Here is a 21757-nt window from a genome sequence, read left to right on the forward strand (position 1 = left end):
GTGGGGACTTTGAAGAATTCCACATGCCAAGTGAGGAAACAATGATGTCTAACCTTCTTACATGTGCAAAAGATGTATCTTCAGAGTCCATCACGAAGCTGGAAAACGTGGGTATTGAAATTTTTAACATTGATTATGAGGCTCCAATTGTTCATTCATTAACCAATGATGAAATAGCCAAAATGGTTCTGAATCAAGCCGATTGTGATAATAGTGATGGTAAAGACGATGCTGTTAACACTGCAGAAAAAGGTGCCTAGAAGACACGGTGAGAATGTGTAATGGGCTTATTGAAGGACTACAGCAGCTGCATTCACAACAGAACAAGAAATTATGCCAGTTTATAAAATCAAAGAGAGCTTCTAAGATAAAACCCACTGTTAATGAGGCAGATGACTCTGGAGGAAACATTTTAAAAAGCCATCCAGGCCAGATGGGGGTAGGAGGGGGTGGCTCATCCCTGTAATCCCAGAACTCTGGGACTCTGAGGCAGGAGGGTCACTTGAGCCCAGGAGTTCATGATCAGCCTGGGCAACAGAACGAGATACTGTCCCCACACAAAAAATTAAAAATTAGCTGAGCATGGTGGCATGCCGGTAGTCCTAGCTACTTGGGAGGCTGAAGTAGGAGGATTGCTTGAGTCCAGGAGTTCAAGGCTGCAGTTAGCTATGATCATGCATGCCACTGCACTCCAGCCTGGGTGACAGAATGAGAACCTGTCTCAAAAAAAAAAGCCATTTGAGAGAATGTCTCCTCATCCTTAGAGGATCCACTTCTTCCTGTGCCTTCAACTACTTCTGATGTTTCTTCTCACCTAGAAAAATAACATACAGTATACTAGGCCAGGCGTGGTGGGTCACTCCTGTAATCCCAGCACTTTGGGAGGCGAGGTGGGTGGATCACCTGAGGTCAGGAGTTCTAGACCAGCCTGGCCAACATGGTGAGACCTCATCTCTACTAAAAATAGAAAATTAGCCGGTGTGGTGGCGCATGCCTGTAATCCCAGCTACTCATGAGGCTGAGGCAGGAGAATCATTTGAATCCGGGAGGCAGAGGTTGCAGTGAGCTGAGATAGCACCTCCAGCCTGGGCAAGAAGAGTGAAACTCAGAAAAGAAAAGAAAAGAAAAGAAAAGAAAAGAAAAGAAAAGGAAGAAAGGAAAGGAAAGGAAAGACAAGACAAGACAGAAGAGAAGACAAGACAAAAAAAGACAAGAAAAGAAAAAAGAAAAAGAAAAGAAAAGAAAGGAAAAGAGACAGGAAGAGAGAGAAAGGAAGGAAGGAAGGAAGGAAAGAAGGAAGGAAGGACTGAAGGAAGGAAGGAAGGAAACACATAATGTACAATAACCTTTTAATCAAAACATGGCATCATAGGTGGAAACTGAAAGCCTGCTGTTGTTTGTCCTTGTTGCTGTTGTTTAACAGCAGATACAAGAATGCTGGTAATGCTACTGTACTGCTTAGTTACTGATATGGTTTGGCTCTGTGTTCCCACCTAAATCTCATGTGGAATTGTAATCCCCAATATTGAGAGAGGGACCTGGTAGGAGGTGATTAGATCATGGGGGCAGATTTCCCCCTTGCTGTTCTCATGACAGTCAGTGAGTTCTGATGGTTTAAAAGTGTGTGGCACCTCCCCTATCACTCTCTCTCTCTCCTGCCGCCATGGTAAGGCATGCTTGCTTCCCCTTCGCCTTCCACCGTGATTGTAAGTTTCCTGAGGCCTCCCAGCCATGCTTCCTGTACAACCTGTGGAAATGTGAGTCAATTAAACCTCCTTTCTTCATAAATTAACCAGTCTCAGGTAGTGCTTTATAGCAGTGTGAGAACGGACAAATACAGTTACTCTGAACACATTATTTGTTTTTGCTCTAATAATGGCATGTCTTATTATTTACTATTAAATACTTAAGTGTGAATAAGTATAAGATAATAGCTGTTTATCAGTAGCATGTAAGTTCAGATTCAAGAATAACAGTGATGCCAAACAACCACAGACTGTCCACATGGGTGGCTGAGAGAGTGACATCTTTGCTTTCTGATGGATCAATGTACACAAACTCTGTTTCATGCACAAAATTATTTAAAATATTGTATAAAATTACCTTCAGGATATATGTATGTGAAATATAAGTCAATCTTGTGCTTAGACTTGGGTCCCATCCCCAAGATATCTCTTTGGTATACGCAAATATTCCAAAATCTGAAAACATCTGAAATACTTCTTGTCTCAAGAACTTTTTTTTTTTTGAGTTGGAGTATTGCTCCATCACCCAGGCTAGAGTGCAGTGGTGTGATCTCGGCTCACTGCAACCTCCACCTCCTGGGTTCAAGCAATTCTCCTGCCTCAGCCCCCTGAGCAGCTGGGACTATAGGTGCACACCACCACACCCGGTTAATTTTTGTATTTTTAGTAGAGATGGACTTTCACCACCTTGGCCAGGCTGATCTGGAACTCCTGACCTCATGATCCACCCGCCTCGGCCTCCCAAAGTGCTGAGATTACAGGCGTGAGCCACCACACCCAGCCTCTTGTCTCAAGAACTTTGGAGAAGAGATAATCTGTACTGAAAGAGTTCCAGATCATCAGGGCATTGACTAGAGAAGGAATCAAAGAGGCAGTCTTGGAAAGGCATAGCTTCTGGGAGAGAAAATGAAAAGAAAAGCAAGACGGTGGCTGTCTGGTAAAGGCAAAAAGAAGTAATAGGTAAAATTTAGCATCTTACAGGATTAAAAAAAAAAAGATGAGGATACAAACCCCTTCCCTTAACCTCTGAAAAAAAAGTTTTTAAGGCCATCTATCAAAGAAACTACTTTAGATACACTAACAGAAGATGATATATCTTGAACTAGAAATCTTGTAAACCACCCCAAACCACCAGCCCTGTCAATTAAACGCAAGATGCAAGCAGTAGTCATCTACATAAAGCTACTAAAAGGAAGAAAAAAAGACAATTAGAATAAAAAATGTTTACTTTCAGTAGAATAAGAAGATGACACATTTCTTTATATCTTTATATCTTATAAAGAAATGTTATCTAAAATATACAAAGAACTGTTAAAACTCAACAATAAGAAAATGAACAACCCAATTTAAAAATGGGCAAAAGACCTGAACAGCACCTTACTAAAGAAGATTTACAGATGACAAATAAACATATGAAAAGATGTTCAACATCATATGTCATTGGGAAATTGCAAATTAAAACAACAATGAGATACTACCATATATATATTAGAAAATCAAAATCCTAAATATTGACAACACAAATTCTGGCAAAGAGCAACAGGAACTCTCGTTCACTGCTGGTGGGAATGCAACACAGCACAGCCACTTTAGAAGACAGTTGGGCAGTTTCTCACAAAACTACACATGCTCTTACCATAACAAAACTACACATACTCTTACCATAACAAAACTACACATACTCTTACCATAAGATCCATTAATTTTGCTCTTTAGTATCTACCCAAATGAGCCAGAGATGTATATAAACACAAAAACCTGCACACAGATGTTTATAGAAGCTTTATTCATAATTGCCAAAACTGAAAATACTCATGATGCAGACGAATGGAAAAACAAACTGTGGCATGCCAGATACTGGAATATTATTTAGCACTAAAAAGAAATGAGCTTTAAGCCATGAGAAGACATGGAAAAACTTAAATACGTATTACTAAGTTTGAGACCAGCGTGGGCAACATAGGGAGACCCCAACTCTACAAAAAAATAATTAGCCAGGCATAATGGTGCATGTCTGTAGACCCAGCTACTCAGGAGGCTGAGGTGAGAGAATCACTTGAGCTCGGGAAGGTCGAGGCTATAGTGAGCCATGATTGTGCCACTTTTGAGACCCTGTCTCAAAAGCAGGTAGAAAGAAATACACTTTAAACAGGAGATTTTAATATACTACTTTAAGTACAAGACAGAGCAAGAGACAACATATCAGTAAAGTTATAAAAGACCTACACGACATAATCAATAAGGAAGATATAATGAATATGTCTTCAGCTTTACATGCCAATAACAGAGGATTCACCATCTTCTAAAGTACACATGGAGCATCCACAGAAATTGATCACAATGTAAGGCCACAAAGAAAATGCTTGAAAATTTTAAAATATTACTATTAATAACTCTTTGGTAAAGGGAAAATGTAAAGTAAAATTTCAGAATTTCTAAAATATAATGACAAAGAAAACACTACATATCAGAATTTGTGGGTTTGTTTAAAGCAGTGAATGGAGACAATTCATAGACTTAAACATTTATATCATCAAGATAAATGAATGAAATAAATTATCCACTCAAAAATGAGAGAAAATGAAGCAAAACAAAAGGAAGAACAGGAAGACAATATTAAAGATAAAGGCAGAGGCCAGGTGCAGGGGCTTACGTCTATAATCCCAGCACTTTGGGAGGGCGAGGCGGGCGGATCACAAGGTCAGGAGATCGAGACCATCCTGGCTAACATGGTGAAACCCCGTCTCTACTAAAAATACAAAAAAAAAAATTAGCTGGGCATGGTGGTGGGTGCCTGTAGTCCCAGCTACTCAGGAGGCTGAGGCAGGAGAATGGTGTGAACCCAGGGGGCAGAGCTTGCAGTGAGCCAAGATCACGCCACTGCACTCCAGCCTGGGCAACAGAGCGAGACTCCATCTCAAAAATAAAAATAAAAAAAAAGATAAAGGCAGAAATGAATAAGGTAGAGAATGGAAAAACCAATAGATCTAATTAGTAAATCAAAGTCCTACTTTTAAAATTAACAAAATAAATTAACCACTAGCTAACTTAAGAAGAAAAAAGAGAAGGGGAGGAAGGGGAAAGCACAGGTACACAAAATAAGAAATGGCAAAAGGAACTGAAGCAAAAAATTAAAAATCCCTAAGAAACGACTTTGCACATCCCTATGCAAAAAAATTTGAAAACCTGGATATAAATAAGTAATTTCCTAGGAAAATATAGGTTACTTAAATTAACCTCATCAGAAATGTAAAACTTAAACAGGACCAGTTTAGCTGAACGTTATCAAGGCCCAGATGGTTTCACAGGCGAATTCTACAAAATCAATGACCACATACACATAGTCTCAATGCCACAAAATTGTTTCAGAGCTTTAAAAAATGAAAGAAGACTTTAAAATACTACTTATAAAGCAAGTGTAATATTGATATCTAAACTTAATAAAGACAGTACAGAAAGTAAAATTACTAGTTAAAGGATATAATGGTGGATAGATCCCATTTACAATAGCAACAAGAGATCAAAAACTTAACAATAAAAGTACAAAACTATGTCAGAAAAAAATTGTTAATATTCCTGAAAGACACAAAAGTAGAATTGAACAAATAGAAAGACACTTCTTTTTGATAGGATGATTTTAACACCAGAAAAATTTCACTTTGCCCTACATTGATTTATAAATTTAACACAGTCCCAATGACAAGATCAACAAGCTTTTCTTTTCTTTTTTATGAAGCTAGACAAATAGAAAACAGGAAAGAACAGTTAGGAAAACACTAGAAAAGAAGGCAAAGCTTAAGGGATGGGGAGAAGTGATTAATTTCACTAGATATTAAACAACGTAAATCCACTATAATTAAAAGTTTGTTGCTCATTTATGAATAGACAGACACACCAATTAATTCTCAAGTCACTGAGGCAAAGATGGACTTTTAAAATTAATGGTGTTCAGATAACTGAATAGCCATTTTGAGAAAGATAAACTTGGATCTATACTTCATACCAACCACAAACAATCTCATCAGAGCTGACAGTAAAAATAGAAAGCATACTACATTACAGGAAAGCATGGATGAATTACTCTATAACCTAGATTTAGGAAAGCTTTCTAACAATGACTCAAAATTCAGATACAATAAAAGAAAAATCAATACATTTGATGACATAAAAATTCTTCACGGCAAAAAAACATCCTAAGCAAAGACAAACGACAAATTAAGAAGTGAGAGAAAAACATTTGCAATATACCTCACAGATAAAGGGCTAATACACCAATTACATAAAGAATTCTTTAAAAAAATGAGAGAAAAATAAAAATCAAAAACTCAATAGAATAATGCAAAAACATGAATAGACAATTCAGTACATATATATATGAGTAAAAAGTAAAGTGATAAAGAGATGAAAAATAGAAACAGAAACAGAAAATAGAGTTGGAGGGGAGAAATACTCAAAGAAACAATAGTGAAAAGAATTCTAAGCCTAAGAAAGACTTTATGCAGGTTTGAAGGCCCAGGAGAAAGAAGGAAAAAGGTTTGAAATTTCAAACCTACAACAAAATAAACAGTTTACCTATAAAGAAATGAGACAGATCTTTGTGAGAAGGATTAGCATTGTTATCAGTAACACTGGATGCTACAAATCGATGGATCAATGTTTTTTACATAAAAAAATTCCACTCCCAGCCAAACTACTGATCAAATATGAGGACAAATACAGCCATTTTCAAATGTTCAAGGTACTGTTAAGATTTATTTACCGGCTGGGCACGGTGGCTCATGTCTGTAATCCCAGCACCGTGGGAGGCTGAGGCAGGCAGATCACCTGAGATCAGAAGTTCAAGACCAGCCTGGCCAACATGGCAAAATCCTGTCTCTACTAAAAATACAAAACTTAGCTAGGCATGGTGGTGTGTGCCAGTAATCCCAGCTACACGAGAGGCTGAGGCAGGAGAATCGCTGGAACCCAGCGGGGCAGAGGCTGCAGTGAGCCGAGATCGCACCACTGCACTCCAGCCTGGGCAACAGAGCAAGACTCCGTCTCAAAAAAAAAAAAATTATTTACCATACATGCTTTTGGAAGATAAAATAATTGTTAAGTGTTTCAATGAAAATGAAATCCAAAATAGAGGGGACTTTCCCAGAGACTCAATGAAAAACACTTCCAGGTTGACAGCTTGCAGTAGATCTAGACAGCAACAATCCTGAATTATAAGAGCAGACCAGAGGGCCTCAAAAGAATATCTTCAAGAAGTAAGTGTATGCATTACACACTCTATAATAAAGAATCTGCAAGATAGTAATAATGCAATAAAGATATATGCCACTTCTGTAAATAGGGAAAAAAGAAGGGCAATTAGAAATGCCAGGTGAAAATGCACATAAAAAAGTCATTGTCTGACTCTGAAATGAATTAAATTATGGCATGATTTTGAGTAACTGATGGGGTATAAGGAAAGAGAACCCATTTTACTTTACCATTTGTAGTTTCCTCCTTTCAGTGATACAGGTTTAATGACACAGGATTACAACTGTCACTTGAGAGGTCCAATCTATTATGTATACATAATGTACATCACAGAATGCATATAAATGCATTTTAATGATTTCTTTTCTTTCTTTCTTTCTTTCTTTTTTTTTTTTTTTGAGATGGAGTTTCTTTCTTGTTGCCCAGGCTGGAGTGCAACAGCGCCGTCTAGGCATACTGCAATCTCTGCTTCCTGGGTTCAAGCGATTCTCCTGCCTCAGCCTCCCAAGTAGCTGGGGATTACAGGCACCTGCCACCACACCTGGCTACTTTTTTTTGTATTTTTAGTAGAGATGGGATTTCACCGTGTTGGCCAGGCTGGTCTCAAGTTCCTGACCTCAGGTGATCCACCCACCTCAGCCTCCCAAAGTGCAGGGATTACAGGCGTGAGCCACTGTGCCCGGCCTACTGATGTCTATTACTTAAAATCAACCTATAGTCAGACAAAAAGAATCTATTTGTAGAATAAATGTAAATACATTCTACATCTTAGCAACATTATATAATAGGCAGAAGAACATGAAGGACAAGCATAGAGAAAGATGGAAACACGTGGTAGAAAATCAACAGATACTATCTAAGGTAGCTGGATCACCAAAAAGAAGTTAAGTATGTTGTTTCAATTTAGATCACCAGTATGTGATCTAAAAATAACAATGTAACTAACAAAAATGAAAGAATGAGAGAGAGTGAGGTGAGAGAAAGCATCATAATACGCAAAACTCATTTTTCACAGTAAAGAAACACAAGATACTATCTAAAGTCAATGAATCAAGAAATACAGACATAAATATGCATGTTAGTATCATGGAGCTAACCACCATTATATCATTTGAAAACTGCATGACGTGGTGGAACAGCACTGAGCCAGGGGCCAGAAAATCTAAATCCTAATCAAGCCCTAAGTTTTTCCTTTACCAGCTTGTGAGTTTACCCAAGCCCTTTCTTCATAGTCTTAATATCCACCTCTGTAAATGAGCTTGGACTAGACCAGCAGTTCAAAAAGTGTGTTCCCCAGACCAGCAGCATCAGCATCTCTTGGGAACTTGTTTGAAATGCAAATTATTTGGCCCTACCCCTAGACTTACTGAATCAGAAATCTTAGGTTGGGACCAGCAATTTGTGTCTTAAAAAGTCCTCCAAGTGATTCTGTTGTGTCCTAACGTATGAGAACCACTAATCTAGACCACTGGCCAACAAACTACCATCCATCTGCCAAATCCACCCCACTCTCATCTTTGTAAATAAAGTTTAATTGGAACACAGCCAATTTAAGTATTGTCTATGGTTGCTTTTGAGCTACAACAGTAGGGTTCAGTAGTTGAGGTAGAGGCAACTATGGCTCAAAAAGCCTAAAATAGGCCTGGTGCGGTGGTTCACACCTGTAATCCCAGCACTTTGGGAGGCCGAGGCGGGCAAATCACTCGAGGTCAGGAGTTCGAGACCAGCCTGGCCAATATGGTGAAACTTCATCTCTACTAAAAATACAAAAATTAGCCAGGCGTGGTGGCAGGTGGCTGTAATCCCAACTACTCGGGAGGCTGAGGCAGGAGAACTGCTTGAACCCAAGAGGCAGGGGTTGCAGTGAGCCGAGATTGTGCCACTGCACTCCAGCCTGGGCGACAGAGCAAACAAACAAAACAAAACAAAAGCCTAAAATATTTTTCCTCTCTGGTTCTTTACAGAAAAAGTTGGCCGACCTCTGACCTGGACTATTCTGATTGATAATACTGAATGTACATCATTACTAAATTTGATGCCATGTTTATCATCTCCGTGAGGATGATAATCTTTATGAACCCATGAAATTCATAAAGATTATTCAATCAGAAAGGTATTTGTGCAAATGCTTAGAATCCTTTAATCAGTGTGTGGACTAATTCTGCCAGTGGTACTAGAATCCTTCCCCATATTCTTGACACAATAGAATAGTAAATAATAGTAAAAAGCCACTTAATAAATAGTGTAAGCTGAAAATAAAATTCTAAGTCCCCCAACTGACCGAATGGACCATCTCTTAGCCAAGGGAACCTCAGAATAACCTTGAAAACCGAGTTCTAGGCCATGATGGAATGAGCAGTCTTACACTCCTCGTTATCCCCCTCCCTTGCTAACCACAATTAGGCTTTCTTCCCTAAGGCTTTCACAGAAACCAGCCCTTTCAAAAGACTCTACCACTGATATTAACCAACCACCGAACACTGCTTCTCCTTTTTTGCCTGACATGAGGCCACTGATCACAGAGTGGTTCTGGCCAGTCTATGGAGAATGTGCAGTAAGGGTTTTCATGTCTTCTGCTTCCCTTTTTGATATCAGAGGGCCAAATATTCCACCCTCAGATCATGCTAATGCTGCCATTTTTTTGTACATGGGACCCATGAAGGGGCAAGAAGCTCAGTTGTGTGTGTGCACGTTTCTCCTTGTATAAATATTCAGACTCTTCCTATAGCTTACTGAAGTATATTTGGCCACCCTGCTCAACATAAATTCCTGTTCACTCTAGACCCTCTCTTGAAGAGTCCATTTCCAGCTTCTGGCAGGAGGCTATGCTTCCCAGCCTGTCAGAATGGTCACCCTGCAGGTTGGAACTCTTTATGAGAAATAAAGCTCTCCTTTCCAAATTTATGAACCTCCTCATTCTTTAGTTGACAATAGTAAATAAATAGTAAAAAGTCAAGCCCTCTCTGGCTCATAGTCTTGGAAAACTTTCTTGATTGCATAATGAATGTTGAAGGGCGTGGCAAACAGTTGTCTACTCTACACCCAAAGTTTGATTTTAAAAAGGCAACATTCACAAATTTTATAGCTAATCGCTCACCCACTAACTTCTCCAACTTCATCTCAATTCTTCACTGTAACAACCCATATCACATAATAAATAGGAGAGGAGCTTGCTTGTTATGGTATGTGGCTATCATCTATATAATTGATCATGAGAGTGGCAGGAGGCAGCCAAATGCCCAGGCAGATATGGGCAGGTCCCTGGTGAAACCCCCTCTCCAAGCCGAAGACAGTTTAAATAAAGCCTGAAAGCCAAGCTACGGGTTAAATCCTCAGACCGGATTGAGAACTTGTCTTCCCATTTGTCGAGCTTTCCTGTGATGGATCCCCACCCCTCATGTATTTTACACATACCTACCCTTTCCTAATTGTTCTTCTACACTGTCGTGTGGAACCAGCAGATGCGGATGCAAGCTATAACACAGGTGAGCTGGGGCTCAGTAGTGTGGCCGAGCAAGGCCCGGGTGGGGCATCGGGCAAGGCCCAGGGTCTCTGGCTTGCCAAGTGACCAAGAAGAAAAATCATGCACCAAGAATTCCACTAAGACCAAATTCCAGATGTTTACAATCATTAGCACTCATAAATTCAAGCAAAAGTTGTGTTTTGAATTTCTGAAGCAATCTAAATTGAAATGTCGAAAGATGGAACGTGGGTTTCTATCTGAACAGAACAGAATAGATGACGCAAAGGCAGAACAGCGAGGAGGTATTGTAAAACAATCACCCAGGCAAATGAACAAAGAAAAGCCATTATACACACATGAGGTCATTCCACTGGGAAGAAGTAACATCAGACCCCTAGTTTTTAAATAGAGAAGGACAAGAACCTGGCATATTAACTTTGTTTCCTGCCCTTTACTACAATTTACTTAAATTCCCGTGACATGTAAGACTTACTTGCCAGTGCCACCATTTACTCTTAATAAACCCAAGGAGTGCCTTCTGATTTCAGGCCTCCGTTGGGTGCCCAAAATCTAGCCTCTCTGGTATCCTCCCTGAGGGCTCTGAAGCAAATCTACCCTCCTTGGGCAACACAGCTGCCCACATGACTGTACACTCTGGATTGACAAGTGCACTCTGGATTGACAAGTACACTCTGTACTCGTGACTGTACACTCTGGATGTACATCCTGACGAGTCAGATGAATGAATTCATCTCCCTGACCCTTTGAGTCACAGTTCCACAGCCAGTCCAGCGAAAACCACACCTCACCCCAGCTACTCCATCAAAGCAGCACTTTTGCTCGTTAATGTTGTTTAGACACTTGAAAAACAGTATTTTCCATTGCCTTCTGTGAAGCCAAAAGTATCTGAGACAGGTCTCAATCAGTTTAGAAAGTTTATTTTGCCATGGGTAAGGTCGCACCTGTGACACAGCCTCAGGAGGTCTTGACAACAAGTGCCCAAGGTGCTGGAGGCACAGCTTGCTCTTATACATTTTAAGGAGACGTGAGACATCAATCTATACACGTAAGATGTCCATTAGTCATTCAGGAAAGGCAGGACAACTCCACGGGTAAGGGGGGTTTCCAGTTCATAGGTAGATAAGAGACAAAAGGTTGCAGTCTTTTGAGTCTCTGATAAGCCTTTTTTTTTTTTTTTTTTTTGAGACGGAGTCTCACTGTGTCACCCAGGCTGTAGTGCAGTGGGGTGATCTCAGCTCACTGCAACCTCCGCCTCCTGGGTCCAAGCAATTCCCCTGTCTCAGCCTCCCAAGTAGCTGGGATTACAGGCTTATGCCCCCATGCCCGGATAATTTTTCTGTGTTTTTTTTTTTTTAAGTAGAGATGGGGTTTCACCATGTTGGCCAGGCTGTTCTTGAACTCCTGACCTCAAGTGATTCACCCGCCTCAGCCTCCCAAAGTGCTGAGATTACAGGTGTAAGCCACCGCACCCGGCCTCTGATTAGCCTTTTACACAATACACAATTTACATGTGAGAAGAGGGTAGAGGAATAGTCACTTATGCCTCAGTTTGGCTTAGTGAAACAGGAGGGCAGAGGAAGCAATCAGATAGGCGTTTGTTTCACAGGGGCAGAGGGATAACTCTGAGTACTGTCCGTCTTTTTTCCATGAGGAATTCCTTGTGGGCAAATTGTGAGGGAGGTATATAGTTTTTTTTATCTGTAGGGAGGTATATAGTTGTTTTTTTTTTTAATCTTTGTAGCTATCTTCTTTAGGAATAAAATGGGAGGCAGGTTTGTCTGATGCACTTCCCAGCTTCACTTCCCTTTGGCTTAATGATTTGGGGGTCCTGAGATTTATTCTCCCTTCACACTTCATAATAGTAAGAGGCCCAGATTGCACTCACTTCTCTGACGAGGCTGGTTTCTAAAGCTGAGTAGTTGTTATAATCCCACTGAGTCTTTCAATACAAAGGAGTAAGTCTCATCACAATTCACAGGCCAAATAATAACACTATTCTTCTCCTATTCCTTCCTAGAGTACTAATATCAGACCGCATTTTAGGCCACTTATCATAAAAAGAGGACACAACGAGCACCAAAGACTATTCATCACACTGTATGTGAGGAAAATGAATGTAGAAAAATTACTCTAACTTAAATAGGTCCCTCAACAGATTCCGTATAGAAAAGTCCTTTAGAAATAGAAACAATCCCAGCCTGGCCAACACGGTGAAACCCCGTCTCTACTAAAAATACAACAATTAACCGGGCATGGTGTCACGTGCCTGTAGTCTCAGCTACTCAGGAGGCTGAGGCAGGAGAATCACTTGAACCTGGGAGGCGGAGGTTGCAGTGAGCCAAGATTGCGCCACTGCACTCCAGCCTGGGCAACAGAATGAGACTCGGTCTCAAAAAAAAAGAAAGAAAGAAAGAAAGAAATAGAAACAATAACAAAATTAACCATTGATATGAAATACTGCTCTTGTACCATCTAATAAAAGTATTTTCTCCAATCCATTTCTAATAATGAACCCAGAACTGGAAGTTAAAATAAGGAAACTAAGTAGAGAAACACAGTGATAAATATCCATGCTTAGTTATACAAATGTTGATTTGTAGGACCAACAACTATGATTGAAACGCAGTTAAACTGTCCCATTCTTCAAGGACATTTTGTTAGGGAGGCAGGAGCCTAGGAGACTGAGGGTGACCCAAGTTCAGCTCCATCTCTGTGGCTCAGAATATTTTACTAATGTCTTTTCAGACCATCTGGCTCTACTCTGTAGCCACAGGTGACATGTTTTAAATGACAATATCTTGCATTCTGAGAAAGTGACCACTAGGATTTATTGTGCTATTGTTATAAGCTGGACTGTGAAAACCACTAGTAGTACAATTTATATAGCAGACGGCACCTGATGGGCTAAAACTGGCCCTCAGCTGTTTTTGGAAACAGAATAGTGATGTGGTAATGATTTCTGTGTATTTTTGAATATTTATTTATTTTAATACCATAAGATTCATGTGGGAAGGTTTGTAATTCAATAGTTCCTTATGTACAGTACTATATGTAATTCACAAAGAAATTCCAGGGTCAAGGAAGCTCAAGAAATTGAATCTTTTTATATATTGATTTTAAGGAAAGAAATACAGAACTGTGATAGCAAAAGTAAAGGACGTGGGAACAGCCCTCCCTCCAACTTTCAATTTCTGCACATTCACTGCCACCTCACTTTATCCAAAAGCTAAGTTGGATTCCAGGTTTTCTTCTTCACACCCCTCAAATGTCTGTTCTGTCTCACCATAGCTTCTCCCTATCCGCTCCTAGCACAGGCACTCTCATCCCTGGCTGCACATGGGGATCACCGGTGAGATTTAGACACCACTGAAAATCCAGGTTTCACCCCCAGAAATCCTGATGTAATTCATCTGAATTATAGTCTGGACATTGGGAATTAAAATCTCCCTAGGCAATCCTAAAATGCAGTTGAGGTTGAGAACCATTGTCTTAGCATGGCTTTGATAAGAAAAAGTTTTAAAATAAATCACGACGAGACCATCAAAACCAAAATGAGGCCTGAATTCCACACAGAATACTCCACACACCAGACTTAGAGTAATACGAGACAATTGTAAGGCTCCTAAAACCAAGCGTCTTCCATAGCTTCTCCCTCTTTCTCCTTCCCGACCTCCACCAGTCCCCAGGGCCTGTCTTCTTGTCCATCCCTTCCTATCCAGTTCTCATGCCATCATCCCTCTTCATTTTGCACCTGTCTCAGTGTAGAATCCCCTAATTGGTCTCCCTGACTCCTTTTCCTGCTCTCTCCAATCCATCCTGCACACCACCACCAGATCAATCTGCTCCTCACTCTGCTCCTCAAACCCTCTTGCAGGAAAATGGCCTCTTCCTGCTCACTGTGCCTCAACTCCTTAACTTGGGGGTAAAGGCCTTGCCCAATCTGTTTCCAACTTTTTCCAGCCCTCGTTTCTCAATACCATCTGAAAAGCAGCCTCACTCTGTTCTGGTGAACTGGGATGCTCTGTAATTCCCCAAATATGCTCTGTTGAAAACTTCAGACCCTGCGTTAGATAGAAATAGAAGCCAGGTCGGCTGGGCGCAGTGGCTTATGCCTATAATCCCAGCACTTCGGGAGGCTGAGGCGGGTGGATCACAAGGTCAAGAGATTGAGACCATCCTGGCCAACATGGTGAAACTCCGTCTCTCCTAAAAATACAAAAATTAGCTGGGCATGGTGGTGCGTGTCTGTAATCCCAGCTACTCGGGAGGTTGAGGTAGGAGAATCACGTCAACCCAGGAGGTGGAGGTTGCAGTGAGCTGAGATTGCCCTGCTGCACTCCAGTCTGGGCGACAAGCGCGAAACTCCGCCTCAAAAAATAAAAAAAAAGAAAGAAAAGAAAGAAAGAAGAAATAGAAGCCATGTCATTTGCCCCAGACCACCTAGCTAGTGAGCAATAGGATCTGGATTTCAATCCAGGTTTGGGATGTGTTCAAAGCTCTTCAACACTATCCTTTCGTCTCTCTGGAATGCTCCCTTCTGTATCTATCTGTAGCAACTGTACCATCCCCTCAAGCACATTTTGTTAGGGAGGCAGGAGCCTAGGAGAGTGAAAGTGACACAATTTTAAGTTCAGCTCCATCTTGAGAGTAACAAGGCACACTCCTTGCCAACCAGGACCCATGGTGATAAGATGTTTATGGTTGAGAAAACAGCCTAAGGATACAACAACAGAAAGTCCAGATGTCCCAATACCATAACAATATATGTTTTCAAAAAATTATAGTTATGCTTTGATGTTCTCACACACTAAAATGTCAAGGATAGTTTTCTTTAAATCAATAGAATAATAAGTTTTGTCACACTGTCTGCCCATCCGCACATAGGCACAGCTTAGTTTAATCTTTATATAGACAAGACCCCTATATAAGAAAAACTTAAAGTCAATGCGTTCCTCCTTTTGCTTTCTGAGGGCACCCTACTCTGTAACATAGTTTCTAATAAGCTTGCTTCTTTCACTGCATTTTGTGACTCACCTTGACTTCTTTCCCATGTAAGATCCAAGAACCCTCTCTTACAGGTCTGGATTGAAACCCCCTTTTTTCCTGAAGTTTTCCCTTTTTTTTCCTGTCGAAGTGACTTTCTGTTTTCTGAGCTCCTATAGCACTTTGTTTACATATTTCACAAAAGATATTGATAACAGAGTCATGTAATGAGTTTCCTGCGGTCTGAGACATCGTCTTGAGGTTTTTCAGTCCTTTACAGCATCGTACACCGCACCCTACATGCTGTGGGCTCTCATAGAAGTCTGCTGAAGAATGAATTACTGTGGGAAGCCTTTCTGTACCTGCCCGACCCACTCACAATGCGAGATCCTAATTAATTTCAGGCACAAAGATAGCATTTCCCAACCCCAAGTATCCTGCCATTTTCCTATTCTAGTGTATCAATTCTTTTTTATCCATCCACGAGCCCTCTGCCACCTGTCTATAAAACATTTTGCAATTGGGAAGGACTCTGGTACTGGATAACTATGTAACGTACAAAAAGATGCAAATTGTGATAAATAGGAGGCATAAAACGAACAAGGGTGGTTTCATTCTTTGAAATCTGACATGGAAATTAGACATAGGTCCAAGTCAAGTTCCCCTTTCAGGCCTTCTCACCCTTTGTCTCCACTTTTTGTGGAAAGGAACAGGGGAGGGGCAGCAACTAGTGTGAGCAAAAGCGGAAGAAGAAAGGCGAGGGGAAGAACTGGCCAGACAGCCACTCTTTCCCAAAAGACAAACAGCATTCTAGGAAAAGAAAATATTCCCTAGGTCACAAGAAATTGTACCAGGAGCCTACAGTAGAACAAAGAAATCCAGAACAGAAGCCCCTGTTTGATCTCCTCATCTCCATCTGTGAGATAGGGGTGATAACCCTGCCTGCTTCTTGCCACACAGTCCGGGGGGCTGAGCTATCTTCAGCGTGATTTGGAAAAGGCTGCAAATGCAAAAGGAAAATCCTCCATTTAACTTAGCATTTGACTGTATCCCTGGGGATTAAGTAAAACTAGACATTGAATTTAAAACAAATATAAGGAGAATGGGGACAGGGGACACTCCTCCTATTGTCTACATCCCTATTCACCCTCTTCCTTGCCGCTCCCACAGAAGTTGCTAAACTGATGGGCTATTGTCCTGAAATGCCACTGGGCCAAAGACAGAGTTCAAGTTCAACTTCTTAAAACCCAGGTTGTTAAACGCAGGAATGAAGAGCTGAGGTTCCCCTCCCTCTGTCAGGGTCCCCCTTCTCACTGTAGGAATGGAAAAACTTCACCTCTATTGTCTTAGGGTCCTGGCTGGGTCCAAGAGTTAAATCGACAAAACATAGATTAACATGAGAAAAGCATAGACATTTATTCATAAATGTTTTACATGGCACAAGAGCCCTCATAAAGAAATGAAGACCCAAAGAATCAGTTAGAGTCAGTTACTTCTACATTGGATTGAACAAAGAATAATAAACTATGAAAATGTAACTAAATTATGTGGCGAAGCTTAAAAAATAGAATTTCTAACAAGGTCTGAGCAATATTCTCTAAGTTACCTTTCCTTCTAGTCCCTAGAGAGTGTCTTTCACATAGGAATTCCATCTTCTCCTCTTAAGAAACAGCACAAAGGTCAAAGTGATATTCTTGTACCTGCTGTTTTTCAAGTGCTTTTAACTTAAATAGTCAATATTCCAGAATGGCATTTTTAAATTTTTACTTTAAGTTTTGGGATACATGCACAGAACATGCAGGTTTGTTACATAGGTACACATGTGCCACAGTGGTTTGCTGCACCTGTCAACCCATCATCCAGGTTTTAAGCCCCGCATGCATTAGGTATTTGTCCTAATGCTCTCCTTCCCCTCGTCCCGGACCCTCCAACAAGCCCCGGTGTGTGATGTTCCCCTCCCTGTGTCCATGTGTTCTCATTGTTCAACTCCTGCTTATGAGTGAGAACATGTGGTGTTTGGTTTTCTGTTCCTGTGTTAGTTTGCTGAGGATGATGGCTCCCAGCTTCATCCATGTCTCTGCAAAGAACATGAACTCATTCTTTTTTATGGCGCATAGTATAGAATAGCATATTTTAACCCCTTCATCACCCTACAACAAATACCGTTTGGAATGACTCATTATCAAAACTGAAAACTCTACCAACATTACTTTTGAGAACCAACCAGGTGTTGGGCACTGTGCTAGGGCTGGAGATTTTAAAAACAAAAGAGAAGAAAAGCAAAGCATTGGCCCCTACTCTTAAGAAGTTCACAGTCTACTGGGAGAGGCAGAAATAATTTCCATAGACAAATAATTTCCATAGGCAAAGGTAAACCTCGGGGTTCTGTGGAAATTTAAAAAAAGACTCTGTGAAAGCAGAACTGGGGTGAAGGAAGGTTTCATCGAAGAGATGAGGTCAGAGTTGAGGGTTGATGAATGTGCATGAGTCAGACCTAGAGGACGGGCAGAGGTGTGCCACAGAGAAACACCTGAGCAAAGCTGTGAGACAGGTGTGGTGTCTTTCCCTCACAGCAACAAAGGATTCCCTACATCCTTATATCTGCATTAACGCGCGGCATATGGCAGTGGCAGGGAGGAGGAAAGGAGGAAATTGATGAAATATATTTAAGTACTAACTTTAAAGAAATGCATTCAAAATAAATCCATAACCTTCTCTGAAGAAATAAGATGGGCAAAAGAAAAAACTAAAGAAAAAGGTGTAAAAGAAAAAACATATTTTTCAAGTGGGTTTGGTTAAAGCAATCAACTTCCTCATCTCCACAAGTGGTATCAGACTCCAGGCAGCCTCTCAGTCACAAAGCTGCTGTTTACCTCTAAATCATAGAAGGCAGATGGAAAGCAGGCAAAATACCACACACCTGGCCACTGTGTACATTCTAAACCACACTATAGTCAAGGCAGGGGTGGGGGCTCATAAGCAATGCAAACCCATGGAGGGAAGGCCTTTCCCAACCAAGTCTTCTCTGCTGGAGGTGGACACAGCACTGCCTAAGGAGGGGGTTTAGACCCCGCTCTGCCCCCGTCTGTGAAATGGTGGTGACCAATGTGGACTCTGCCCACATTCCATCCCCTCAAAGACCTGGGCCCATACCGATTTAAGCGGCATAAAGAGTTGAGGCCCAGGCTGGAGAGGGTGGAAGAAGATGCCAGAAAGCATTTCTATCATGGGCTCAGCTACAAGCACAGTTTTTTTCCCTGGCCTTGTAGTTTCCTTGCTCTGTGCCTTAGTTTCTCCATCTGACAATGACAATGACAACAATCTGCCCCTAATTTTCTTATTTAGGAGAGATAAATAACTCCTGACACAGTTGGAGTTCCTTAAACAAGGGTCATGTGTCCTAGACAACGCGACCCAGGAAGCCAGAATAACCTTTAGCTAAAGCAACAGCCTAGGCCAGGCACGGTGGCTCAAGCCTGTAATCCTAGCACTTTGGGAGGCCGAGGCAGGCAGATTACTTGAGGTTACGAGTTCGAGACCAGCCTGGCCAACATAGTGAAACTCCTCTCCGCTGAAAAAAAAAATACAAAAATTAGCTGGAAATTGCTTGAACCCAGGAGGCGGAGGTTGCAGTGAGCCAAGATCGTGCCACTGCACTCCAGCCTGGGCAACAGAGCAAGACTCCATCTCAAAAATAAAAAATGAAAATAAAGCAATAGCCTAAGGAACAAAGGCAACATAGCTGCTCAGTTTTCCATCCACCCGACCATGTTTATTCTGTCCCTCCTGTGTGCACAAGAGAGTCAAAACTGAGGCTTGTTTGCCATTGTTTTCCAGTCCCTTTCCACATTCCTTGCTCGTGACTGATGGGTGACAGAAGCCAGCTGGGTTATTATGCATACCAGGGTAAACCATGCTCATGGAAGTATATGTCTCAACCCAGCCCTGCCACATGGGAAGTGTGGAATAAAGCCAGTGCCTAAGGTGGCAGGACACTGTGCTCGGCTCACCTGGGGATGCTAGTCAGGTAGGTCATGACATTCAGGAAGTCTTCATCTGGGATGTGTTTGAACCCCGAAAACTCTGGGAACGTGATGATGGGGGCGCCATCCTCCCCTCGGCCTCCTGCAACAAAAACAGGTGGTCAAAGTGTTAGCAAAATGTTGTCCTGTCACACCTCTGCAGGGAAGTTGGGCGAAAGAATATCGGTCACCTCTTTTCCTACCTATATTATCTCAGACTAGAATTTGGGAGAAGTTAACACAGTTATTTTGAACAAGTCTCTCTTCTCATTCATGCTGGCTCCATGGCATTGTAAGAATTCAATTTTTGAATCCTTTGAAGAGAGTTACTGTGTAAAAGGAAATACTGATTTAATTATTCAGCATAGGTAGAATAGTAAATAATGCCAACACAAATATGTAATATTGCTCTTCATTTTTGTAGTCAGTAAATGTCAAAAGTAATATTGCGTGGTGGTTAAGAGAGTTAATGCTAAAATCAGACAGCCTGGTTCAAATCTGCTTTGCCACATTGTTGCTATATGATTTTTGGCAAGATATTTAATGTGTTTCTTTCATATTTATATATATATATGTATGTATATATAGAGATATATATGGCCTACCATTTTATTATATAGGAACAATGCTTGTACCTACGTGGTAAGGTATTGTGAGGATTAAGTGACAGCACAAATGAGAAGCACCTTAGCAGGGTGCTTATTATATAAAACTGCTCAAAAAATGGTGACCATGATTACAATTATTATTATTACAAGGAAGCAATAATCAGCTTCCCTTCAAGAATTTATAAATAGTAATTTAAGATATCCCTGTGAAAGTAAAAATATGAAAATTCACATTTAATTCAGAGCAGAGACCACCAAATTCAATAGATTCTATTTCCCAGTCCCCTTGCAGCTGCATGGAGCCATTTGACTAAGTTCTAGCCCCACAGTCCCCAAACTGTGTCGCAGGTAAGCAGGGAACCACAGTAAACTCATGGGAGCACTGTGACTATTTTAAATTTTTGAGGGAAACACAGTGACAGTTGACATCTGTCAGACACCATATGCACTACTACTGGCTTGAGGTAGTTCCCTATTTCTTTTTCCTTTTATTGAGACAGAGTCTCGCACTGTCGCCCAGGCTAGAGTGCAGTGGTGCAATATCGGCTCACTGCAACCTCTGACTCACAGGTTCAAGCGATTCTCCTGCCTCAGCCTTGTGAGTAGCTGGGATTACAGGCATGCATCACCATACCCAGCTAATTTTTGTATTTTTAGTAGAGACGGGGTTTCATCACGTTGGCCAGGCTGGTCTCAAACTCCTGACTTTAGGTGATCCACCCGCCTCCGCCTCCCAAACTGCTGGGATTACAGGCATGAGCCACCACGCCCAGCCCCAGTAGTTCCCAATTTCAACATCAAATTGCATTATATTCTTGTAGATGGTGTTGCATCTTTATAAAGCTGGGGGTTTGGTACTTGCTGGAATAAAAAGCAAAAACAGTGTGCAAATCAATGTGGAACAAGACATAAAGGTGGTGATATCTAGTTTGATTGCAAGGTTTAAGATAGCTGTAGTTATTTAAGAATAAAAATGAGAGAAAAAATAATATTTTAATTTATATGTATTATTTTTTCAAACAGCTACTAAGTTGTTAGGACGTAAATACATATTAAGTTGTTTGACATGTTAGTTATTGCTTTTGGCCTAGGGGGGCCATGAAAAAAAGACTGAGATACTAAGGCGCAGAGAATTGAGAGGGTTTGGGAACCTCTACCCTAGCCAGTAGTATAGGAGCTTAAGCTGCATGCACCTCCCAAGTTATGTCCTTGAAGAGAAACCACTTGAAGAGGAATCATGGCTCTCAAGGCAAGGCCAACTACAAATGACTGAATGTATTCAACATATCTGAGACACACATATCAGTGTGGGGTGTGGTTAGTGGGGACTGTGTGATTAACGAGGATGTGTGGTCCACGAAGAAACTATAGAAGAGGAGGACTCAGAGGAGCAAAGGCGGGCAGCGTACAGCCAGTGCTATTCTAAGGAGAGAGGGCCAGCCCACTCTGAGAGTCCAACCCACGTTACCAGTCTATCTGATGACACCACTGTAAGATCATCCAGTCAACTCTCTGGTGCTGACTCCAAGCCTGATAAGAATCTTCTGTTTATAATCTGATTTTCCATGTAAATTTTAAATTTCTTTCAAGAAAAGGAATGTGTTATTGAGCAAACATAAGTATATTATGTAAAGAATAAGTTAGCGCTGTGGTTTTTCTGCATGAGTC

The 21757-nt window shown here is 41.1% G+C and overlaps 1 protein-coding gene across 2 annotated transcripts in view; it reads right to left on the reverse strand.

Moving 5' to 3' along the window:
* Window positions 1–21757, reverse strand: part of MCF2L2 (MCF.2 cell line derived transforming sequence-like 2) — a 249891-nt gene that overhangs the window by 180824 nt on the left and 47310 nt on the right. For both annotated transcript variants that reach the window (XM_034957782.3, XM_003831983.6), the window contains exon 3: window positions 19470–19584. In XM_034957782.3, the coding sequence (XP_034813673.1) occupies window positions 19470–19584 (115 nt within the window). The remainder of the gene's footprint in view (window positions 1–19469; window positions 19585–21757) is intronic.

The sequence above is a fragment of the Pan paniscus genome, chromosome 2 (assembly GCF_029289425.2).
Source record: "Pan paniscus chromosome 2, NHGRI_mPanPan1-v2.0_pri, whole genome shotgun sequence".
Classification (NCBI taxonomy): domain Eukaryota; kingdom Metazoa; phylum Chordata; class Mammalia; order Primates; family Hominidae; genus Pan; species Pan paniscus.